The 25,206-nt window shown below is 41.2% G+C and overlaps 2 protein-coding genes across 7 annotated transcripts in view; one reads left to right on the plus strand and one right to left on the minus strand.

Annotated features, from left to right (window-relative positions):
* Window positions 1-180: 180 nt before the first annotated feature.
* On the plus strand, window positions 181-3,311 carry ufl1 (UFM1-specific ligase 1). 2 transcript variants are annotated; one of them, XM_089007055.1, is made up of 2 exons: window positions 181-2,847; window positions 3,184-3,311. In XM_089007055.1, exons 1-2 carry the CDS (start codon window positions 502-504, stop codon window positions 3,205-3,207), a joined length of 2,370 nt encoding a protein of 789 aa, XP_088863181.1. In that variant the 5' UTR covers window positions 181-501; the 3' UTR covers window positions 3,208-3,311. The 2 variants fall into 2 exon arrangements, with proteins under 2 accessions (XP_088863181.1, XP_088863182.1); XM_089007056.1 differs by lacking the exon at window positions 3,184-3,311 and having other exon boundaries at window positions 181-2,887.
* Window positions 3,312-3,937: 626 nt separating this feature from the next.
* gtf3c1 (general transcription factor IIIC subunit 1) overlaps window positions 3,938-25,206 on the minus strand; it is a 29,282-nt gene continuing 8,013 nt past the window's right edge. For 3 of the 5 annotated variants that reach the window (XM_089007049.1, XM_089007051.1, XM_089007050.1), the window contains 30 exons: window positions 24,264-24,379; window positions 23,900-23,952; window positions 23,540-23,805; window positions 22,368-22,486; window positions 21,171-21,277; window positions 20,926-21,079; window positions 19,845-19,948; window positions 19,626-19,756; window positions 18,369-18,656; window positions 17,910-18,055; window positions 17,327-17,424; window positions 17,155-17,251; window positions 16,543-16,726; window positions 16,369-16,465; window positions 14,917-15,049; window positions 14,762-14,843; window positions 14,632-14,693; window positions 13,857-13,965; window positions 12,970-13,112; window positions 12,362-12,504; window positions 11,466-11,550; window positions 11,284-11,396; window positions 11,130-11,189; window positions 10,125-10,218; window positions 9,542-9,714; window positions 8,417-8,740; window positions 8,033-8,175; window positions 6,754-7,115; window positions 5,160-5,545; window positions 3,938-4,382 (listed from right to left, as the gene is read on the minus strand). In XM_089007049.1, coding sequence (XP_088863175.1) covers window positions 3,938-4,382; window positions 5,160-5,545; window positions 6,754-7,115; window positions 8,033-8,175; window positions 8,417-8,740; window positions 9,542-9,714; window positions 10,125-10,218; window positions 11,130-11,189; window positions 11,284-11,396; window positions 11,466-11,550; window positions 12,362-12,504; window positions 12,970-13,112; window positions 13,857-13,965; window positions 14,632-14,693; window positions 14,762-14,843; window positions 14,917-15,049; window positions 16,369-16,465; window positions 16,543-16,726; window positions 17,155-17,251; window positions 17,327-17,424; window positions 17,910-18,055; window positions 18,369-18,656; window positions 19,626-19,756; window positions 19,845-19,948; window positions 20,926-21,079; window positions 21,171-21,277; window positions 22,368-22,486; window positions 23,540-23,805; window positions 23,900-23,952; window positions 24,264-24,379 — 4,817 coding nt within the window. The remainder of the gene's footprint in view (window positions 4,383-5,159; window positions 5,546-6,753; window positions 7,116-8,032; window positions 8,176-8,416; window positions 8,741-9,541; window positions 9,715-10,124; window positions 10,219-11,129; window positions 11,190-11,283; window positions 11,397-11,465; window positions 11,551-12,361; window positions 12,505-12,969; window positions 13,113-13,856; window positions 13,966-14,631; window positions 14,694-14,761; window positions 14,844-14,916; window positions 15,050-16,368; window positions 16,466-16,542; window positions 16,727-17,154; window positions 17,252-17,326; window positions 17,425-17,909; window positions 18,056-18,368; window positions 18,657-19,625; window positions 19,757-19,844; window positions 19,949-20,925; window positions 21,080-21,170; window positions 21,278-22,367; window positions 22,487-23,539; window positions 23,806-23,899; window positions 23,953-24,263; window positions 24,380-25,206) is intronic. The other 2 variants (XM_089007052.1, XM_089007053.1) reach the window with 2 other exon arrangements.

A 25,206-nucleotide genomic window follows, 5' to 3' on the forward strand; every position in this document is an offset into this window, starting at 1 on the left:
AATATTAATTAACCCACCTATTTAAAAATCGAATTTTCTGTGTAGCTCTTTCTCTTGTTTCTATTTATAACTTTTATTTATTGTATTCTATTTGTGATTGTATTTTATTTATTATTGTACCTATGCCTGTGACTATAAAGTGTCATTGAGAGCTTTGAAAGGCGCTTAAATGAAATGTCTTGTTATTATTGACGAAGTTTCTTGGATAAGAAGCGAAACGTCCGACACCGTCAAAGAAGTACCGATGACGGCTGAAGAAACCTTTTCATCGATGGACCACTCCTGTACAACTGAGAGCTTACACAGACGTATTATTATAATTATAAATCATTTTCACTCGACCGCAAGGAGACGAAAAGTGGCAGGGTATTATCTCGCTGCTCGAACCTAAACGCGATGCCTCTTTGTGCGCCATGTTGACGTGTCGCTAACTATTATTTCCTTTTCCCCAGTGACGAGTGAACCGAAAGCCAACATTTCCCCCCCATTTCGACAATCATCATGGCAAGCGAGTGGGAAGAAATTCGACGTCTTGCAGCCGATTTCCAGAAGGCACAGTTTGCCGACACCGCGCAAAGATTATCTGAACGGGATTGCATTGAAATCATGACGAGACTTATCCAAGACAAGAAGGTGGAAGTGGTGCACACGATCGACGGCAAGGAATACGTCACACCCGCACAGATCACCAGAGAAATCCGAGATGAACTTTACCGTCACGGAGGGCGGGTAAATATTATGGAACTCCAACAGATTATCAACGTCAATTGGGGCGACGTTGAATCCAGAGCAAGCGACATTGCAAAGTCGGACAAAAGTGTCCAGCTGGTGCTCGGACAACTTATCGACGACGTCTACCTGAACCGTTTGGCCGAAGAAGTCAACGATAGACTCCAAGAAGCCGGTTTGATCAACGTTTCAGAGCTTTGCAAGACCTACGACTTACCGGGCGATTTCCTAAACGACGAGCTGGCCAAGCGTCTCGGGAAGTTGATCCAGGGAGAACTCGATCGTTACAGTCGGGGTGTCATCTTTACCCCGGGCTTTGTCGCCCGCCACACGGCTAAGATACGAGGACTATTCAGCGCCATCACTCGACCCACGCCTGTCATCGGAATGATTGCCGCTTTTGGGCTTCAGGAGCATCTCTTGTATTCCGTTCTGGGGGAGCTAGTGACTAGCGGGCGTCTGCGAGGAACCGTGGTCGGCGGGCGACAAGATAATGCCGTTTACATCCCTAACGTTTACTCCAAAACGCAGAATAATTGGGTGGATTCCTTCCTTCAACAAAACGGCTATCTGGAGTTTGATGCGCTGAACCGGTTAGGGATCCCCGAACCCGTCAACCACATTAAGAAGCGCTTCAAGAACCAGAAGCTTCTGTTCCTCACCGACGCTTGCGTGAGCCAAGTCTTGCTAGACCAGGTGGAGGCGACGGTGGAGGAAGCGGTTAACTCGGCCACGTGGACCAACGTGGAACCCGTTTTGCCCAGTTGCCTGTCCGAGGAGGACGCGGCTACGTTGATCCACCAGGCCATGAGGAACACCAAAGTCCAGTCGGACGCGAGGCTCCTGGGAGCCACCGTTGTCGTCAGCGAAAAGTGGATCTGCGAATGCCTGGCTCTGTTCGACGACGCCGTACGTCAGAAAGCTCAGAAGGAATTCAAGAACAATCCCGTCCTGCTGATTAGCGAAGATGATGTGAAGCGAGCTCTGGCGGAGAACTCGGGACCGTCCAAAAAGGACAAGAGGGATGGAGATCGCAAGAAAAAACCCGCAGAGGGCGGTGGCGCGGCCAAATCCGGAGGAGGCGGCAACGCCAGAGAGATCCGAATTCGCAAAACCAAGAAGAAAGGCAAGAAAGACCACGACGACGACGACGACGACGACGACGAAGAAGAAGCCAAAGCTCGTTCCAAAAAGGAGGAAGCCCAATTCATGACACGGGAAGAAATCCAAATCTTTCTGGAGGACCGAGTCAGTGACTTCCCCCGTGAGATCTTTTCCGAGCTAGCGGAGCATCTGGTGCGACCTCTGAGTAAAACCTACCAGGAAAACGTGCGAGCTTTGATCACGTCCAGCACCTGCCCGGCGTCGGCCGACCACAAAAGGTCCATCAAGGATCTCCAAGAGGAGCTCACCAACCTCTACAACAACATCAGGCTGTTTGAAAAAGCCGCCAAATGCTTCTCGGACGAAACCCAGACGGTCATCGCCAAGCACGTCCTGAAAAGCGTCGGCGCCGACGTGGTCAACGTTCTGGTCAATTTCCTGGCCGCCGACTTGATGATGTCGGTGGACGACCCCGGCGCCATCACCGCCGAGCTCCGCTTGAAGATTTTATCCAAAGTTTCGGACGATACCAAAGCGCCTCTGATCAAGCTGCACAACTCGCTGAACGGGAGAACTGTCCAAGAGTTTGTGGAAAACCTGGAGACGGCCGCAGAGGCTTGCGGCTTCATGCTGAAGAAAGCCGACAAGAAAAAAGAACGTTTGGCTATCTTGCGCCACCGCCAGACGTTGAGCCAGCAGCTGGAAGACACCGAGGAACCCGCTCTGGTCCTTCACCTAGCTAGCATGTTGCTGTTTCAAGAGAGCACCCACTGCATCCTGCACGCCCCGGGACGCTGCGTCCCTCACATCCTGGCGACTTTGGCGGGACGTATCGACGCCGACAAGCACGAGCTGCTGACCTCGTATCAGAGCCTGGTGGTTAAGCAACTGATGAGCCAGAATCAAGGACGGACGCCGGACGACGAGGCGCAAAACGTCCTGGCCCGGTTTCACCTTTTGACACCACAAGTCAAGGAGATGGCGCTTTCCCAAAGGAAGACGTCGACGGGCGAGGTCAACGCTTCTGGCAAATAATAAAAAATAATAATCATAATCCATTTCATTTCTAAGTTTCTTTCAAAACTATCAAGGTCACTTTACAGACACAGGATAAGTTTTTCTGTGAGTGAGCAGCGGCAGCCACACGCGCCAGCGTTCATTCAACCCGGAAATAACTCAAATAGATAGAAAGCTAGCTAGCAAATAATAATAATACTCCATTTCATTTCTAATGATGCCGACGTCACCACAGTGATACCTCACCTTACGAACGCTTTAGCTAACGAACTTTTCGCCTTACCAGCGTTAAATTCGCAAGAATCTAATCTTGGCATACGCACTATTTTTCAGGAAACACAAGGAGCGCCACAATGAGTGATGTGTCGTTCGTGAACGAGCCGGTTCTTGGAGCTCCTGAAATGGCAGCGGGCTTTTTTTCCCCCGACAAAACAAAAGTAAAACAAAAAACAAAAGTGAAAAGGTGAGAACATGGATCGAAAACACAGTGAAATTTGGACTCGTTTCAACTTTATTGATAGTTCAATGGCAGAGTGTAGACTGCAAGGTTAAAATATCCCATCAATCAGGCTCCACAAATAACCCGCACAAGCCATCTGTATAATTTGAAGAGAACCTACAAGCAAAGGAACCGGCTATTAATGAAGTTTCTAGTGTGCCTGCCTCCATCTGTTGCAATATCACAACTTCCATGATGTACAAGCCAGAGCTCTTTGAGACACTTTTTGTAAAAAGCTATCTATCCATTCCATCAAGCCATCAACGACCATCACAAAGGTAAATAAAACCACTTTATTTTACTGTACAGTTTATTTCGTTTATTATAATACCATAGCACATTTATTATACATAAAATAAGGTGTATTTTGTCTAGTTTTAATGCTAAGAAAATTAGAAAATGATGTTTTATGGGGACCTGGGAACGGATTATTCTCATCTTAATGGTTTCCTATGGGGGATAAATATTTGGAATACACACTATCTGGGAACCAATTAAATTCGTAAGCCATAGTATCTATGTACATTTTTTGGGCAGTGGAAGCCTTTATTTCATGGATATTCATAATGATAAATAAATAAAAAAAAGTTACTTCCCGCAATAGTTCCAGTGGCGTTCGTTGGGTAGCACTTGAGCGAGTCTGAGGCAGCAGCTGACGGTGGGCTCGTAAAAAACCGATTCCAGCTGCGCTTTCATCATCGGGGTTTGGAATAAGGTGGCTTTGGGTTTTTTCACCAGCGTTTTCTTGACCACGCAGCCCAGTTCTACCAGCGACTGGATGAAAAAAAAAGGGGAGGAATGAGGAAGAGATGGCGGCATGTGTGGACGGGGGAGGGCAATTTTCACCTGGACCAGCTCCAGAAGGACGACGGGTTGCAGGACGCCGTCGTAGTATGAGAGCAGCTTTTGGTGTGGGATGCCCGGACGGGACATGATGTGGTAGAGGACGGCCTCCAGCATGCCTTTGCACACCTGACGGTTGAGCGTCCCGTCCACCAGGCGCCACGGACGCACCACGAAGCTCAGGTTGGCCCTGCGGGCACGGACGGACGGACGGACGGACGTGGAAACACAAAAGAACTTTTTGTGCCGAAAAGAAGCTAAATGAGGAAAATAAACCTGCTCTCATTTGTTATGAAAAAGTTGTTGGTTTTTTAATTAAATAGTTTTGTCAAAAAGAAGCTTCCCCTTATTTTTTGTTTTTGTTTTTTTGAAATCCATTTTTTGGCAGTGGAAGCCTTTATTTCATGTCAATTCATAACAATAAATTTAAAAAAAGTTTTATACATGTATTTGTCTGTATATATAATTTCTAGGCGCCTTTCAAAACTCTCAAGGACACTTTACAGTCACAGAATAAGAACTTGTTTTCGATATATCCGATATCGATATAACGATACTTTACTGTATATATATATATATATATATATATATATATATATATATATATATATATATATATATATATATATAGGTATATAATTTTCAAATTATATAACTTGTAATTTAACCCCAAAAAAATATCCCAAAATTATTTATATATATGGCTGCCGCTGCTCACCCACAGAAAAACTGATTCTGTGACTGTAAAGTGACCTTGAGAGTTTTGAAAGGTGCTTAGAAATTATCATGTAGTTTTATTTTTGTTTTTATTAGTATTTTTTGTTATTTTTATTTATTGATATTTATATTTATTTGTATTATTTATTTTTCTTCTTCTTATTATTATTAATCTAATTAATTATAATTATAATTAAGATTCACACCGCTGTGCACAAATCTAAAGTGAAAATGTGTGCGTAAAACTCACTGGTGAATGTGGTCATGTTGCGTCGAGGTGTCTCCTCCGTCTTTCTGGTCGTTCTCCATTTTGATCTGAGCGCGATGGCGCTCCTCCTGAATCTCCTTGCCCTCCCGTAGCAACGAAAGCTTCTCGGCTTGTGGCTCCCGGTCCTCCTCTTTCTGGAGTCTCTCGCCGCTTAGCATTTTCTTGGCCGGAGGCTCTTCTTCGGTCTTGTCGCGCCGTCGCCGCTTGGACAGGAAGGCGAAGTTGTGCCGGGAGGGATCTTCACCGGCCCGCGGCTGGGACGAGTTCCTGGGACCGACGGTGAGGATCCAAGGATGGGCGTGTCGGACGAGTACCCAGCGAACGCCGTAACCGCCAACCTTGAGGACTTGGCCGTCCTCCTGTAAATCCTGCGCAGAAGAACATTGGACATTGATAGACATTAGACGGAATACAAGTTATCATATTTAATAAAAGTGTCATGTTAGGTGCTTAGTGAACATGTGTGACTCGAGGAGACGATTGACGCACAGAGAAACCTGGGGTCAATCTGAGGTCAACAGACACAGCCTGTTAAACTGTCATCTTCATCTGGTCTTGGACAGAATTTAGGACTTGGGAAACGAAGCAATTTACGACTTGAAACTCCTTCACAGGAGGAGCTCGTTAGCCAGGTTACACATTTAGCAGTTCATGGAAATTTTATTGCTTACAGCTGTTTGTGCTTAGAACTCAACAAGTGTGGTATTCTAATAAAAAAAAACGATGTTTTACTCATGTATCACTCAAATTTGCATACACTCTCAATACATAAATATCTATAATAAATAAATAGAACAAAAAATAAAAATAAATATAATAAATAAATAATAGCTCCGTCCGTCAAGGCTGAATGCAACGACAGATAGATATCAGCTACCTAGCTGATATATCAGCTGTCTACTGTATATATATCAACTGGCCAGCTAGCGGAATTATCAACTAGCTAGCCAATATATAGCTAGCTGATAGATGGATATCAGCTAGCTAACTGATATATCAGCCATTTACTATATATCAACTAGCTAGCCAGCGAACTAATCAGCTAGCCAATATATAGCTCGCTGATAGATGGATAGATGTGAGCTAGCGAGCTGATATATCAGCTATCTACCGTATATATCAACTAGCTAGCTAGTCAATATAAAGCTAGCTGATATATGGATATCTGGCTAGCTGATATATCAGCTATCTACTGTATATATCAACTAGCCAACAAGTTGACACATCAACAAGCTAGCTAGTCAATATAAAGCTAGCTGATATACAGATATCTGGCTAGCTAGCTTATACTAGCTAGTTAGCTGATATGTCACCTATCAACTGTATATATCAACTGGTTAGCTAGCTGATATGTCAGCCGATATATAGATTGCTGATAGATGGATATCTGGCTAGCTAGTTTATATATAGCTAGCTAGCTAGCTGCTATATCAGCTATCTACTGTACATAGCAACTAGTTAACTAGCTGATATGTCAGCCAATATATAGCTTGCTGATAGATGGATATCTAGCTAGCTAGCTGATATATCGCTAGCTAGCTAGCTAGCTGACGTATCAGCTTTTTGGGGGATTTACCTCCAGGTACTGCTCGAGGCTCTTGCTGCGTCCGGATTGCGGCCAATGGAGATGAGCGAGCTCCCGGAACAGGTCCACCTGGTCCACCCCCTTTTCGCCTGCTGCGTCCAGATGTTTCCTCAGCTGGGCGCTCGCCTCCGAGTCTTCGGGGGAGTAGCCGGAGCACCGAGCCGGAGCTGACCCGAGTTTCTGGACGCAGCGGGTCAGGAGAGATGGCAGCAAAGACGGGCCGGATTTGGAAAAGTCCAGAGAGGCGCCGTCGTCACTCAACAGGGCGCAAGAGGGAGTTTGTCTCATCTGCATCCTGATCACGCACGATTCCACCACCATGTTGTCGCCGGTGTTCATGTTCCGCCGTTTAACTGCAAAGCGCATTTAACATTCACGACATCTCGGGTTTTTTTTTTTTTTTTTTAGAAACTCTGAAATACAGGGATACCTTGGCTTACGAACTTAATTGGTTCCCAGACAAAGTGTGTAAGGCGAAAAGTGTGTATCCCAAAAATTCATTTCCCATAGGAAACCACTAAAATGAGAATAATCCGTTCCCAGGTCCCCATAAAACGTCATTTTCAAATTTTCCAAGCCTTAAAACTACACAAAATATACATGATTTTATGTATAATAAATATGCCATGGTATTATAATTAAAGAAACAAACTGTACTGTATAATAGTTTTATTTACCTTTGTGATGGTCGTTGATGGCTTGATGACATGGAGTGGCCCGTTTCATCAGCATTAAACACTTGATGAGGAACGTAGCCTTCTTCTTTCACCATCTTGAGGAATGATCCCTTGTAGGGGCTTTCTCTGCCATAATTTTACCTAGTTCCTCATCAATTGTGTTCTGTTTAGCTGGGTTGATAGCTTTTTGCATCAAGTGTACAGATGGCTTGTGCGGGTTATTTCTGGAGCCTGATTGATGGGAATTTTAACCTTGCAGTCTACACTCTGCCTTTGAACTATCAATAAAGTTGAAACGAGTCCGAATTTTACTGTTTTCTATCCATTTTCTCACAGTTGCATTTTTGACCAATCACGTGGCTTTAACCGAAGACTGGGGGCGGGGAATAGAGGACCAAAACAAGCCGGCTGCCATTTTCTTGTTAGGAGAACGGGCTTGTTCACGAACGACACATCACTCTTTGTGACAGTTCCGTGTGTATCCGAAAAATAGTTTGTACGCCAAGGTAAAAATTTCATAAATTTAACGTTGGTAAACCGAAAAGTTCGTAAGGCAAGGGGTTGGTAAACCGAGGTATCGAACGTGAACGTACCGATGCCGGGAATGCAATAGCCTTTCATTAGCAGGTACTTGGTGTGAGAAGCTTGTTGAGCGTTGACTTGCATCTTTTTTGGACTCGGGAACTCATCGCCGGCGACGTCATCCTCATCGTCGTCTTCCTCCAATGACGCTATGCTGGAGCCCCAATTAAGATTCACAGATTGGTTTAAAAAATACATAAATAAATAATAATAATAATAATTATAATACATTTGCTTTCTAAGCGCCTTTCAAATCTCTCCAGGTCACTTTACAGTCACAGGTTGCTAATCATGTACGCACGAAATGGAGAAAAGCTAACCACGACTATAACGTGAAACGTCTAGTGGCAAAAAACACAAGCATAAACATTAGCCCGTTAGCACAAAGGACGTACCTTTTGACGTCACTCTCCACCAGGTTGCTGTCCACCACGACCATCTTCTTGGGGATGGACATATGGACGGACAGAAGTCCTAAACTCATCAGGGTGAGCGACGCCACGCACGCTCCCCCGACAGAGTCCAGATGGAAGCGCATCATGGCTAAATGTTCAAGATGGCCGCCGCTTTCCGCTTCCTCGCCGCTTTCTGTCCTGTTTTCTGTCTCCAGGTAGTACGAGACGGGAGACTTGTCGTCGCCCGTGCCGCTGTTTAGCAAAGTCTTCAGGAACCAGAATGAGTCGGTGCAAAGGGTGTGAGGAAAACGCCATGAAAAGAACCTGTCAGTGGGCAAAAGGGGAAAAAAATCTTAGCAAAAGAAAATAGATGCTTTGAAAGGGGCTAGTAAGTAAAAGAAGCTATTTTCATCAAACAGAAAAACCCTTCACTAAATGGCCATGGTGGGGTGAGATTCAATTTGGATCGTTCCTACAACCGACTTCTTCGGCAACATAGGCTTAGTTATGCTGATGAGGTGATACCAGAGCAAATGGGGCAATCAGGCCAGTCGTAGACCCCATACTCAGGCAGGACAATAGAAGTAATCAGTGTAGCCGCAGGGAGTAGTCCTCTGCTCCTCCCAACCTTGGAGCAGGGACCAATCATATCAGAGTCTGGCACCGCCACGCATGGACAGTAGGGATATATATATATAGGGCCAAAACTACCAGCAAAAAAATTTTGTTCGCTGACGAAGCCTCTTGGATCAGAAGCGAAACGTCCGACGCCTTCAAAGAAGTGCAGATGACGGCTGAAGAAACCTTCTCATTGAATTTAGATAGCTAGCTCGCCAGATAGCTCCCTCGACAGATAGCTGGCTCATTAGATAGCTGGCTCGCTAGATAGCTAGCTCGCTAGATAGCTGGCTTGCTAGCTTATTAGATAGCGAGCTCGCCACATAGCGAGCTCACTAGATAGCTAACTCACCAGATAGCTAGCTAGCCAGATAGTTAGCTTGCTAGATAGCTCGCTGGCTAGCTAGTTCGCTTGCTAGACAGCTAGATAGATACACCTTGTTGTTTCTTTAGTCAACAAAACATTTTTTTGTCCTCGTTTCGTTTGAATTGTCATGTTAAACTAACCTGAAATAAGACTGCGAGAGTTGGAAGGACATGGGCAAGATGGGTAGCGCCCGGTTTTTCTTGCGCCCCGCCACGCGACAAACGCGGCGCTGGTTGACCAGATGACGTTTACGGCATTCAATGAACACTTGACACAGAAGCTCCTGCGAGTACTGACTGTAGATCTGGAACGTCTGATGGGGAGGAAAATCAGCATTTTTTTTTTAACCGAGGCGTTCGGGGAGTCAGCAAAATGTGCAAAAATGTGTTCACTCCAGTGCCAGGGTTTTTGTCATTTTCATTCAAATTGCAGGACACACAGAATATTACGTTTCAGGACTACTTAAACATTCAATTTAGTGTAAGAAACCTTTAGACTCTCTTCTTTCATCAGGAAAAGAGTTAATTCCGAAATTATATGGGCCTGGAGTTATCTGAGCTTGAAATGGGGGTTGTGCAAAATACAATACAATACAATACAAACATTGATTTATAAATACGAAGCTAGATACGAATAGCTAGCTGGCTGGTTATTTGCTATTTATTAGCTATATGGCTATCTTGCTGGCTAGCTATGAATGAATGAGTAAATAAAAGATCAAACCTGAAAGGATCTGGACTCCTTCATTTGATTGTTGGTCATGATCAACGTACTCTGGATGAGGTTAAACAACACTAAGGCGTGGACGTCGGCTGCGCTGCAATCGACAATCAACAAGTTTTATTTGACAATTACAGAATAAATAGTGATACCTTGGCTTACGAACTTCATTGGTTCCCAGACAGAGTGTCTAAGGCGAAAAGTGTGTATCCCAAAAATCAAGTTCCCATTGGAAACCATTAAAATGAGATTAATCCGTTCCCAGGTCCCCATAAAACATCATTTTCTACTTTTCTAAGTCTTAAAACTACACAAAATACACCTTATTTTATGTATAATAAATGTGTTATGTTAGTACTATCGTATTATAATTAAAGAAAAAAACGGTACCATATAATAAAGTCGTTTTATTGACCTTTGTGATGTTCGTTGATGGCTTGATGGAATGGAGTGGCCGGTTTCATCAGCATTAAACACTTGATGAGGAACGTCGCCTTCTTCTTTCACCAACTTGAGGAATGATCCCCTGTAGGTGCTTTCTCTGCCATCATTTTACCTAGTTCCTCATCAATTGTGATCTGTTTAGCTGGGTTGATAGCTTTTTTCATCAGGTGTACAGATGGCTTGTGCGGGTTATTTGTGGTGCCTGATTGATGCGATATTTTAACCTTGCAGTCTACACTCTGCTTTTGAACTGTCAAAGTTGAAACTCTTTCACTGTCGTCTGCCTGTCTCTTTAATGTTTAAACCACACCCCCTCACTGCTGTGTTCTTGACCAATCACGTGGCTTTAACCGACGACTGTGGGCGGGGAATAGAGGATCAAAACAAGCCGGCTGAAATTTTCTTGTTAGGCGAACGGGCTTGTTGGCCAACGACACATCAGTCATTGTGGCGCTCCGTGTGTATCCCAAAAAATAGTTTGTATGCCAAGGTAAAATTTTCATAAATGTAACGTTCGTAAACCGAGGTATCACTGTACTCTACTCGAATCAATAAATATGGTACCAAGTCAGAGTGTCCCTGCAGGGAATCTCCTTGTCGGTGTGTATAGTGAACACTTTGAACCTGCGGGGGGGAAAAAAAAAAAGAATGACCATGACACACTTTCTCCGCCATGGTCGCTCGTGGCGGAGGATCATTTCCGGGTCTCCTCACTTACTCCGAAAAGACTCGATGTTTGTTTTCAGGCAATTTCACATCGTCGGCGTTGAGGGTTGAGCTGAATTTTTGTCGGAGGAGCTTCACATACTCGCCGAATGCTTTGCCGCAATCCTAAAGATGATTTTTGAGAAATAGTGTGTGAAATAAGAACAGTGTGAAAAAAGGGGTCGTAGGTCATACATCTGCATTGTTGGGATCGGCAGGCTTGTTGTCCTGCAGCTGTTTGAGCAGATCTTTGTCCTGATAGATTTCAGCCAAGCAGATCCTGTCAGACAAAAATAAAATGATTGGATTATGATGTCTATTCTGAAAATACTACTACAACTACTACTACTACTACTACTAATAATAATAATAATAATTTGTTATCTCTTAGCTAACTGGCTAGCTATCTAGCTAGCTATCGATTAGCTGGCTGGCTATTTAGTTAGATATCTGGCTATTAGCTATGTATTAGATACCTATTTGCTATCTACTAGCTAGCTGGCTTGCTGGCAGGCTATCTAGCCAGCTAGCTCTTAGTTTTCTGGCAATCTAGTTAGCTATCTGGCTAACTATCTATTAGCTATGTATTAGCTCCCTATTTGCTATCTATTAGCTAAATGGCTAGCTGGCAGGCTATCTATCTAGCTATTAGCTGTCTGGCTATCTAGTTAGCTATATGCTAACTATCTATTAGCTATGCAATAGCATGCTAGCTTTCTATCTATTTGCTATCACTTTGCTAACTGGCTAGCTGGCTGGCTATCCAGCTAGCTATCTATTAGCTGGCTGGCTATCTAGTTAGCTATCTGGCTAACTATCTATTAGTTATGTAATAGCTCTCTAGCTTTCTATCGATTTGTTATTGATTTGCTTTCTATTTGCTATCTCTTAGCTAACTGGCTAGCTGGCGGGCTATCCAGCTAGATAACCTAAGAAAGTTAAATCCAATCCAATCCGAAACAAAAACGAACGTCAAATCATCGTTCCAGAACTTTCTTTGACGCAAAAGGAGTCTTTTATGTCCTAAAAAAATTTCACTGAAAAGAAAAGACAATGTGGATTTTTATCGTGAAGGAAGGAGCGTCAGCAACCTGTAGTTGAGAAAGGTCTGCGGATTCTTGAGGATGTAACGCGTCCGCCGCCCCACCGCCAGCGACGTTTTGTCCTCGGAGATCTGAAACTCGGCCTGGAGGAGGTCTCGCACCGCGCAGTAGGGCACGAACGTCCTCCGTAACTGAAAACATGCGCAAAATGAGCGGAAGGCGGTCAAGCGGAGTTGGCCCAAAGGCGTCCATGCTAGTGATGGGAATTCAGGCTCCTTTCAGAGAGCCGCTTCTTTTGGATCGGCTCACTAAAAAGAGTCGGCTCTTTTGGCTCCCAAATGGCTCTTCAGTTTTTTTTGTTACTTAAATTAATTAAAGGACAAGCGACACCATTTTTTTTGTTTCCTAACTGACCTGAGAAATACGTTTTATAGCATCTAAAATAGCCAAAACACGCATGCTGATATTTTTAGTCAAATGCAAAACACCAATAAAAAGGACTTCAAGTTACCCAAAATTACTTTAAAATGACCTCGGAGATGCCAAGTTTCAGAAAGTCCCGCCCCCTTGCTCACATTTCCGGCTCTCTTTGTTCACTTCTGAGATCCGACTCTAAGAAGCGGCTCGTTTGCAAACGACACATCACTAGTGCGTACCTTGCTGTTGAGAAGATGCGAAGCGACGCCGCACAGCATGAGCAGAGAGTCCTCCTGAACCGCCCAGATGACTCGTCGCCTGGTCATCTTTTTCAAGGCTTCGTGGTCCGCCTCGTCGTGAGCGGGGGTGCGCTTTTTGGGCTCTACAAATGCAAAAGTAACATGTGCACCGTAATACAGTGATACCTTGGCTTACGGACTTAATTGCTTCCCAGATAGAGTGTGGAAGGTGAAAAGTGTGTATCCCAAAAATGATTTTCCTATAGTAAATCATTAAAATGAGAATAATCCGTTCCCAGGTAACCATAAAACATACTTTTCAACGAAATATGCCTTAAAACTACAAAAAAATATACCTTATTATCTGTATAATAAATGTGCAATGGTATTATAATGAAAGAAATAAACTGTACTGTATAATAAAGTCGTTTTATTTACCTTTGTGATGGTCGCTGATGACTTGATGGAAAGGATAGCTTTTTGCACAAAGTGTCTCAAGAAGCTGTGGGTTGTACATCTTAGAAGTTGTGACATTGCAACAGCAACAGATGCAGGCAGACACACTAGAAACTTCGTTAATAGCTGGTTCCCTTGCTTGTATTTTCTCGTCAAATTGTACAGATGGCTTGTGCGGGTTATTTGTGGAGACTGATTGATGGGATATTTTAACCTTGCAGTCTACACTGCATTTGAACTATCAATAAAGTTGAAACGAGTCCAAATTTCACTGTGTTTTCTATCCATTTTCTCAGCTTTTCACTTTTGTTTTTTTATTTGAAGCTCTATCGTCTCCATTTCCTGTTTCATATGCTCACAGTGTGTTTCTGTTTCATAAACCCCTCCTCCTTCTCCTCTACCACGGATCTTGACCAATCGCGTCGACCAACCTTTTTTCTTCTTGCGAGGAACCTTGACAACTTCCTTTTTGGGCCTCTTCCTCTTCCGTTGCTTGCCTCCAACCACTTCCTGGTTCCTGGACGACGGCTCAACAGCCACCTGCTCACAAAGACACAAGTTAGGAAAGAACTGGTCGCCCGAAAAAGGACTGGGAAAAAAATGGCCATCATTCTGTGTCAACGTTCTGTTGAAACGACATAGATTTTCCAAATTGGCCGATAGCAACAAAAGTTTTCTTGCAATATTTTTGCTGTTTTTTTTCTTTCATTTTTCCCACAATGTTTTACATACACAGCGAGATTTATAATAATAATAAAAAAAATAAATTATAATAATAAATAAATAATAACAATAATAATAATAATCTTCAAAAAAAAATAATAATAATAATAATCTTCTCAAAAAAATAATAATATAATATTCTTCAAAATAATAATAATAATAATAATAATACATTTAATTTCTAAGCGCCTTTCAAAACTCTCAAGGACACTTTACAATCACGGTACAATAATTTTTTTTTTTGTGCGGGTGAGCAGCGGCAGCCATTCGCGCCCGTGTTCACTCTACCCGGAAGTAACACAGCAGCAAAGTTTTGAAAGGAAGAGGAAAGGAAAGAAAGAAGTAGAAAAACAAAATGTGACAAAGAAAAAGCTTTAAAAAATGACATGAAAAAAGGGTTATGATATTAAAATGGATATGTTGCGATTAAATTGCCAATTTTACAATCCAAGCATTGTAGTAAATACAAAGACATTTTCTGACCTCAATTGTTTCTGTCATCACCACTGACTTTTTGGCGGTTAAGAAGTGAGGCGATGAAGCCCCTGGAGGAAAAAACAAAGACATTGAGGGTGCTTGAGAGCATTAAAAAGTGGCTGAACAGCAAACCAACCGGCTTTGAGCGCAGCTCGTAGCGCTTCTTTACTCAGCAGGCTCTTCAGTCGCACTTTGTTGTCATCGGGCCTGGCGGGCCGCTACAACAAAGCAAGGAAGAAAAAAAATGGTCGTGAGCCAAGAGCCAAAAGTGGGCCAAGTGTCGGTTGTTACCCGTTTGCAGGCCAGAAGGTGATTGGTCCACAACCAGTTGCGTTTCATATGAGCGAAAAACTCGGAGGCCAGACCGCCGGCGCCTTTTCCGTCGCCCGGCGTGCTGCCGTCGTCACACACCGTGTTGCTGCCCCTGTTGGGACGCGCACGTTTGACATCATCCCACCATCTTCTTCTCATATTTGGGATTTTATTAAAAAACATCAAGTCCTTGTATACATTTCTTTTAATACAGTGATACCGCGGTTCACGAACCTCTTGTTTAGCTATCAAGCCAGCTTAACAGAACACAATTGATGAGGAACAAGGTAAAATGATGGCAGAGAAAGCACCGATCATTCCTCAAGATGGGGATAGAAGAAGGCTACGTTCCTCATCAAGTGTTTAATGCTGATGAAACCGGCCTCTCCATTCCATCAAGCCATCAACGACCATCACAAATGTAAATAAAATGACTTTATTATAGAGTGCAGTTTATTTCTTTCATTATAATACCATAGCACATTTATTATACATAAAATAAGGTATATTTTGTGTAGTTTTAAGGCTTATTTAGTTGAACATTATGTTTTATGGGGACCTGGGAACGGATTATTCTCATTTTAATGGTTTCCTATAGGAAATAATTTTTTGGGATACACACTTTTCGCCTGACACACTCTGTCTGGGAACCAATTAAGTTCGTAAGCCAAGGTATCACTGTTTCTTTATTTTATGTTTTTATTTATTATTATTATTTGTTGATTATTATTTTGGTTATGTATGTAATTTACTTGTCCAATTATTTACTGTCTTTGTTTATATTTTTTCCACTGAATATTATTCTGTTTGTGTCATCATAAATGTTATATGCGTCAAAATGTGATTTACTTGTCCAATTATTTGTTGATATTTTTCCACTAAATATTATTTTATTTTTGTGCCATCATAAATGCTAATTGTGTCAAAATGTGATTTTCTTGCCCAATTATTTGCTGATATTTTTTCCACTGAATATTATTTTGCATTTGTGTCGTAACATTTTCTTAACTTACATTTTTCTACTTTTTTCCACATTTTTTTTGTGAGGGCGTTGGGGTTGCATCATTTTTTAATTGAGCATTTATTTCATAGTGTGTGTTTTGTCATACACATTTTTCACGTGTTTTTATGATCTAACATATTAAAAATGTATATCTGTCTTTTCCTACGATTCCTGGTATCACCTCATCAGCACAACTAAGCCTATGTTGCCTAAGAAGTCGGTTGTAGGAACGATCCGAATTGAACCTCAACCCACCATTTAGTGATTTAGTGAAGGGTTTTGCTGTTTGATGAAAATCGCTTCTTTTACTCCCCTTTCAAACCATGTCGCTTACGTAAGAAAAAGAAAGTGTGTAAAATACAATGTAGACTCCGCCCCCCTCCAACTCCCTTAATCACATCACTCCCTCAATATTCTGCTGCACGTACTTGAGCAAGGAAGCCATCGCTAAAAATAAGCTTCGATCGGTCACAAAGGACGGCGTCACCTCCTTCTCGGAGGCGTCTCGCTTGGGGCGAATCACTCCTGCAGACAAAAAAAAAAAACAAAAAAAGTTTGCATTTTTGGCTAACGTGCGACAGGTTCAATCGGTACGTACTTACCTAGAGGCGTGTTGAGGCAGACACACATGAGGTCGAACCAGTAGGTGTCGACGTCGTCCGCGCTGCTAAAGGTGTAGCGGCGTCTGTCAAAGGGTTTGTCGGGGGGTTCCTCCACCAGCCAATAGTGCGCTTCGGCGTGGATGGTGTCCACAATGGTGGCGTGGCGCTTCAGGTAACAAAACAGCTGTGGACAAACAGAAATTAAAATGAAGCCTTTGTAATGCCATAAATTGGTACCAAAAAAACAACAACGTATTTTTATTTTGAAAATAACTTAAAAAATAAATAAGAATATTTTTTTTCAAATGGAAAATGGGAATTGTTATTTATTCATCAATGTATGCATGTATTTATCTATCTATAATCAATCAACCAATGTATGTACCAATCTACTAATCTATATACCAATCAATCTACCAACCTATCTACAAACCAACCTACCTTCCAACCAACCAACCAACCAACCAACCAACCAACCAACCAGCCTACCTACCTACCTACCTCCCCACCTAGTCATTCATTGTGGTCATTTTTGTGACTTGTTTATTTTGCTCCCATGTGAAATCCCTTGACACAACCTGTGAAGAAAATGTTATTTTTCTTGACACTTACCATATCTTTCTCCTTGAGTTTCTCCACAGGACCGAGCTGCAGCAGGCCCATGCAGACCAAGCGCTGCAGGTTCTCGAAGAACAGGTAGACGTATTTCCTGTTTAAGGTGAGAAGACGTTTAAATAAACGCGAAGGCAGCGGGCGGGGTACGGCGGCACGGGCTTGAAATCACCGTCGGAAAAAGAGCTTCTTCCTTATGGCCAGAGGCAGTTGACGAATCAGATGGTGTTGCTTCACCGGGTGGTTCAAATACTCCTCCAAGCCGTCCACCTGAGGATGAAGGGGGCGGTACCAAACATGGATGAGTGACAGGAAGCGCAGCCACCTCACCTCTTTATGTAGTAGTCGTCCAAAGTTTTTTTTTTTTTACATTTTCTTTTAAAATAAAAATACAAAATGTAAATACATTACTCGGCTTATGAAAAATAAAAATAAACATAAACATAAAAATAAAATAAAAAAGAAATATATAATAATAATAAAAAAATAAAAATAAAAAAAATAAAGATAAAAATATGATAATAATAATAATAATAATAATATTTCATTTCTAAAAAAATAATTATAATAAAAAAATAAAATTAAAATAAAAACCAAATATAAAAATAAAAATTAAAAACAAAAAAATACCCCCAAAAAACTAGAAATAAATAAATAAATAATAATAATAATATTTCATTTCTAAGCACCTTCCAAACCTCTCAAGGTGACTTTATAGTCACAGGATAAAGGTTTGTGTGGGTGTGAGCTCTCACCTGATAGTTGATCTGTACGAGTTGGATGAAAATAGAGAGCGGCAGGCAGAGGAGCAGGTCGCCCACGATGGCCCAGCCGATCCCTCGATCGTAGTGCCTCCGAACGGGCGGGACGAACCTCTTCCAGGAATCCTCCTCGGAATAAACTGAACAAAGGCAGAATAAAGATATTTTTTAAACATGCATAAATGATCTTAAAGAACAACTGACACCCTTTTTTGGTTTGCCATCAGAAAAAACGTTTGATAGCATCTAAAATAGTCAAAACACGCAGGCTGATATTTTATATCTTTCCAGTGGCAGTTTTGAGCAACTTGAAGTCATTTTGATTGGTGTTTTTCATTTGACTCAAAATGTCAGCCTGCGTGTTTTGGCCATTTTAGATGCTATCAAACGTTTCTCTGATGTCAGTTAGCAAACAAACAAAAATGGTGTCGCTTGTCCTTTAAGCGTCGTTACCTTTTATTTCACAGTTTGAGAGACTGGAAATTTCCGTGGTGATGGAAATGTCATCGTCTTCCCCGGATAATCCGGCATCCAAATCTTTCAGGGTGAGGTTGTCGTCGTTGTCGTCGTCCGTTCTTTCCGCTGGCTCTTGGACAACCTCAGGAACGTCCCGAGAGGTCGCTAGCCAAGGAGGTCTCGGACCCATCGGGTGGTCGTAGATGACATACCAGAGGAACGTGTGCAAAACACGCAGGCGGTGCATCTTGGGCTGGAAACCGAGAGACTTGCCGAGTCCGCGAACTGGAAGATACGATGAATGAAGGCCGTTCTTACAGCAACACATAAAAACGGAATCGTTTTTCGCTATTCAACATTACCGGTTTGTGTAGTCTAGTTGAAATGTGGTAAAAACAAGACAAAAGACCGTTTAAAATCAAAATGGATGTTCCCAGATAGCAATTGCTCTTTAAGATGTTATTTTTTGTGGGTCAACTCGTGACAAAGGGCCCGACCAAATCAAAATGGCCACCATGTCAGATTTCCTTCCGGAGGTTATTTTATGGGCTGGCTCAAAATAGTCATAGACGTAGCAATCAAATCTTATACAGTGATACCTTGGCTTACAAACTTAATTGGTTCCCAGACAGAGTGTGTAAGGCAAAAAGTGTGTATCCCAAAAAATAATTTCCCATAGGAAACCATTAAAATGGGAATAATCCGTTCCCAGGTCCTCAGAAAACATCAGTTCCTACTTTCTAATTTTCTTAAAATATACCTTATTATATGATAGAAATATACCAGACACTGCAAGTTAAACTGTCCTCTTCATCTAGGAGATCTGGCCTTGGACAGAATTTAGGACTTGAGAAACTCCTTTATCACCGAAGCAATTTACGACTTGAACCTCCTTCACAGGAAGAGCTCATTAGCCAGGTTACAAATTTATCAGTTCATGGAAGAGACAATGTTTTATTGCTTACAGCAGTTCGTGCTCAGCACTCAAGGGGCGTGATATTGTAATCAAGAAAAAACTATGTATCACTTAAATTTGTATATACTCTCAATAAATAGCCTGGCAGAGGGCTGCAGAATTCAGACGTCTGTCATGAATGGCTACGTCTCCTGCCGGCAGTAAAGACAATCTTTCTGGGTTGGAATCCATCTTGACGGGCTGGATTTTCATTTTTGTGAAGGACCCACAAAAATGACTCCAAATGCCTCAAGCGGCAACCTTCTTGTGTCTTTTTTAACCAGATCATCTTGACTCACCAACGGTGGGCTTGAACTTTGCGGCCTCCGCTGCGTGTTGTTCCTTGATTTCAGCAAAGCTCTTGAAACTCTTACTGGTGGTCTCTTGCTTTTCCACTTTGAGGGGGCTTTCTTTGCCCGCCGCCTGCTGGCTGCAACGGCGACAGAATCAAGTACGTATTTTGGAGTGTGGAAAAATGGCCCCCGCACCACTTCAACCCAACTTGTTTGGTCGCCTACCACTGGGAAGCCGATGAGCTGGTGATTTTGAAGCGCACCTGATCGATGCTCGCTCTCACCAGCTCGTCACTGGGCTGGACTGACGGATGGACGACCAACTCCATCTGCAAGAAAACATGCTGCTTTACAATTCTATCTGTGTGTGTGTGTGTATGACTAGTCTTGTGAGGACCATGAACATTTTATACCATACGTAGTGAGGACGTTTTTGACAAGTGAGGACCTTTTTGTCGGTCCTCACAAGTTTTTCCATTCTAAAGGTTTCTAGAGGGACTATATATGTATCTGTTAAAGTTTCAGAGAGGTCGGTCCTCACAAATTCACCCAAAATTATTATTTTTGTGTATACATTCATTTCACTTGGATACACACACTTTTTACTCACTGTGTGTGTATTTATGTGTGTGCGCGTGGTTAATGAGAGGAAAAGGTTCATACCACAAAAAGTAAAATGATATTTTCACCAAATTCACTACAGAGGTGAGGACTTTGAATGTAGCCATTCAGAAACCTCACTCCTGCTGTTATTTCACTTTTTATTTCTTTGTTTTTAAAGAAGTGGAAGTGGGATATGGGCTGACATTTACTCTTCAAATGGAACACTAGTTCTTCTCTAATTTTATTAGAAATGGTGGTCCTCATTTGGAGTTTTCCGGACCTCACAAAACCATTGAAACAGGACTGTGTGTGTGTGAGTGTGTGTAAAATTACGTAGTGAAGCAATGCGGATCACGTCCGTCAATCAAGCGAACGGAGCCTTCCAACATCGGGAAGCAGATTCGGAACTCAGAATTCCGATTTTAATCTCAAAATTCCGATTTTTAATTTAGATTTCCGATTTTAATCTCAGAATTCCAATTTTTAATTTAGACTTCCGACTTTAATCTCAGAACTGATTATTAGAAAAGATTATTATATTGTATTTTAATTCTGTATGCATTTATTCTTATCTTTATTTATTGTCAGGCTGCAGGGCAGTTTTCCATTCCAAAGCCATCATATGATTTTTTTTGGTGTGGTTTTTTTTTAAGTTTTTTTTTTTTTTTTTTGGGGGGGGGGGGGGGGGGGGGGGGGGGGTTACCTTCCTGCTGATGCTGTCCTGTATGACGTTGGTGGTAAAAATCTTGAGCAGTCCCTCTCTGGACAGCGTCTTGACGAGGCGCGCTGTGGTCTTCTTGCAGCACTTGCTGGCCAGACCGTCCAGCTTTTCTTCTTCGTTGATGAGCTTTTGTAGCCTGCAGCAGAAGGGGGGGGGGGGGGGGGAATTAAGAGTTTTTTTTTTTTTTTAACTAAAATAAAAATGCCATCATGAGGCGCCAGACTGACTGGTGAAGGCCATCGATGACTTTGAGCTTGTGCACGGCCTCCATGATGAGGTTTTTCCGCCTGAGCACGCGGTACGTTTCACGGTGCCTGCGATTGCCCGTGGCGGACTGCAAATGGAGTCGACAACCAACAATCAATACATATATAAATACATTATAAATAAATAAATAAGTGAATGAATGAACGAACAAATGAATGAATCTATAAATAAATCCATTGAAAAATACATTCTAATTCAGCAACGAAATATTTAAACCGCCAAGCATTAGTATAAATAAATAAATGATTACATAAATAAATCATTAGTCAAATAAATTGATCGATAAATAAATAAAGAATAAATACATAAATGCATAAGTAAACGGCTAAATAAAAAAATAAACGAATGCACGAATAAATAAATAAAATTAAAAAAAATAGATAAACAAATGCATGAATAAAAAATAAACGATTAAATAAATAGATAAAAAATACATGCATAAATAACAAAATAGACAAATGAATAAACAAATTCACAAATAAATAAATAAATACATAAACAAATAAACAAATGCATGCATGAATGACAATTCAAACAAATGAATAAATAAATACATTGACAAAGAAATACATAAATAAATATAAAATAAACAAATACACAAGTAAACGACTACATAAACAAACAAATGAATGCACGAATAAATTAATAATGAATATACTAAATAAATAAAATAATAAATGCGCGAATAAATAAATAAATAGATAGATAAACAACTGCACGAATAAAAACATTAATAATTAAATAGATAAAATAAATAAATAAAAAATAACATGTATTTAAATAGATAAATACATAAAGAATAAATGACAAAATAGACAAATGCAGAAATATATAAATACAGAAACAAATAAACAAACAAACAAATGCATGCATGAATAAAAATACATGATTAAAGATATAACTTGATAAATAAATGAATAAATACAAAAGTAAACGACTACATTAACAAACAAATGAATGCACGAATAAATAAATAAAAGTAATGAACATACTAAATAAATAAATAAACTAAATAAATAGATAAAAGAATGGTTAAATCAAAAAATAATGATTAAATAGCTAGATGAATAAATAAAAAAATGCATGAATAAATGACTAAATAGAAAAACAAATAAAATAAACAAACATGAATAAATAAATAAATACGGGAGACAAACCAGCTCGTCGTCAACTTGGTTCACCACCACAATGTCCTTCACCAGGTCAGTGCCTTCTTCATCCTGGCATCGAGGCAAAGATCCTTCCTCCACTTCCTTGTCCTCGATTGCAGCTCGCACTGTAAGAAAGAATTCAACGATGGGATGCAATTATATTAAGTCGGCTATTATTCATTACATATAATAAAATAAATATGATCATATTAATTATATATAGATATAATTGTATATCATATAACCAATATGATATTAATGATATATATTAAATATCAGATTTATTTGATTATATAATTAATAATGTATTTAATTATATTAAATATCTAAAATATTAAATGGAAATCAATCACTACATAGATCAATTTTCGTTGCCTGGCAGAATTGTTTGGACAAGCATGAGTGAAGTTTTGGATTGGGACGGATTTAACAATGTGTATTCCAAACATTAATTTCCCATAGGAAACCATTAAAATGAGAATAATCCGTTCCCAGGTCCCCATAAAACATCATTTTCTACTTTTCTAAGCCTTAAAACTACACAAAATATACCTTATTTTATGTATAATAAATGTGCTATTGTATTGTAATTAAAGAAATAAACTGTACAGTAAAATAAAGTGCTTTTATTGACCTTTGTGATGGTCGTTGATGGCTTGATGGAATGGAGTCAGCATAACACTTGATGAGGAACGTAGCCTTCTTCTTGGCTTGTGCGGGTTATTTGTGGAGGCCGATTGATGGGAATTTTAACCTTGCAGTCTACACTCTGCCTTTGAGCTATCAAAGTTGAAACGAGTCCAAATTTCACTGTTTTCTATCCATTTTGTCACTCTCGCTCTGTCATCTGCCTGTCTCTTTAATGTTTAAACCACCTCCCCCCACTCCTGCGTTCTTGACCAATTACGTGGCTTTAACCGACGACTGGGGGCAAGGAATAGGATAAAAACAAGTCGGTTGCCACTTCCTTGTTAGGAGAATGGGGCTCGTTCACAAACGACACATCACTCATTGTGGCAGCTCCGTGTGTATCTTGAAAAATAGTTTGTATGCCAAGGTGACATTTTCATACATGTAACATTCGGAAACCGAAAAGTTCGTAAGCCAAGGAGTTCGTAAACCGAGGCATCACAGTATTTTACTGCCGCTACTTCCTTTCCATAGAGGCTAATGTTTACCTGCGGCGCTAACGGGCTCCGCGTCTGGTATTTCAGAAGTTGGTGTAACGTCCGCCTTGGCCTCCTTTCCAGTTGATTCCTTCCCAACTTCAACCGGCGTGTCTAAAGTCGCATCCTTGCCTTCTTCTTCTTCTACTTCTTCGCTCGCTCCTTCGCTCTTCGTGGGTTTTTTTTGTGGTCGTTTCCCGGCGGCCGATGTGTGGAAAAGCTTTTTGCGTTGCTTCTCTTTAGAGAGGAGCTGAAGGTCATCACTCACGTCCACGTTCCTGGTCAAGACGAAATGAACCGTGGCGGCGGGGTTTCACCATTGGACGGGGAGAACGGAAAAAAAAAAAAAAAAAAAAAAAACACCAACCGTACCTGCGGCTGATGAAATATGTGACCCTCTGACGCCCTTCGTCCACCATGAAGCCCTGCAAGACGAAGAGATGCCATGTTAGTACCCCGAAGATTCATATTCAAACAAGAGGAGAAGCCATTGATGGCCGCTGCTTACCCACAGAAAAAAAAATGATCCTGTGACTGTAAAGTGTCCTTGAGAGTTTTGAACGACTCTTCAAAATCAAATGTATTATTATCATCATCATCATTATTATTATTATTACTTTTATAAAAAGAAGAGAGACAATAGTCTGTCGGACTTTCTGAAAAAGGAATGAGGCGCCCTCAAAACCTTAGATTTGGACATGGTGGACATGAATAGCGGGACAAAAAAATGTCTTACCTTGACGACGCCGTCCCTCTCCAACTTCCTGCTAAGCATGCGAGCCTCCAGCTTGCCGACGTTCATCCTGGACCCGATGCCTGACTGAGGGATTCCCTTGCTGCCGTACGACTGAACTGCGGCAAGACCCGGGAAAATAAATACATAGATAAATAAATACAGTGATACCTTGGCTTACGAACTTAATTGGTTCCCAGAGTGTGTAGGGAGAAAAGTGTGTAACCCAAAAATTCATTTCCCATAGGAAACCATTAAAATGAGAATAATTCGTTCCCAGGTCCCCATAAAACATCATTTTCAAATTTTATAAACCTCAAAACGAGACAAAATATACCTTCTTTTATGGATAATAAATGTGCGATGATATTATAATTAAAGAAATAAACAGTACTGTATAATAAAGCGGTTTTAGTTAGCTTTGTGATAGTCGATCGCTTGATGGAATGGAGTGGCCGCTTTTCATCAGCATTAAACACTTGATGAGGAATGTCGCCTTCAAATTTCACCATCTTGAGGAATGATCCTTGTAGGTGCTTTCTATGCCTTCATTTTACCTTGTTCCTCATCAATTGTGTTCTGTTTAGCTGGGTTGATAGCTTTTTGCGCAGTGTACAGATAATAATAATAATACATTTAATTTACAAGCGCCTTTCTGAACACTCAAGGACACTTTACAACAAAGACAACACACAAAACAGTAAAATCATGCATAAAGCAATAAATAATAAAACAGCATAATAAATTAGACCATGTAAGCAAGTTTAAAGAGGTGGGTTTTCAGGTGAGATTTGAAAGTAGGAAGGGAGTCAATGTTGCGGATGTTGGGTGGAAGTGAGTTCCAGAGTTTAGGAGCGGAGCGGCTGAAAGCTCTGCACCCCATCGTTGTGAGACGGGCAGAGGGCGTGTAGAGGTGGAGGGAGGAAGAGGATCTGAGGGCCCGAGT

This window comes from Hippocampus bargibanti, linkage group LG10 (assembly GCF_051943395.1).
Source record: "Hippocampus bargibanti isolate YZ-2025 linkage group LG10, ASM5194339v1, whole genome shotgun sequence".
NCBI classification, from domain to species: Eukaryota; Metazoa; Chordata; class Actinopteri; order Syngnathiformes; family Syngnathidae; genus Hippocampus; species Hippocampus bargibanti.

What these genes read in the sequence shown, in the direction of transcription:
- ufl1 (XM_089007055.1), top strand. Translation starts at nt 502, where the DNA reads ATGGCAAGCGAGTGGGAAGAAATTCGACGTCTTGCAGCCGATTTCCAG. An exon ending in GGAAGACGTCGACGGGCGAG is followed by an intron (nt 2,848 to 3,183) that starts GTCAACGCTTCT and finishes ACTATTTTTCAG; the next exon opens with GAAACACAAGGAGCGCCACA.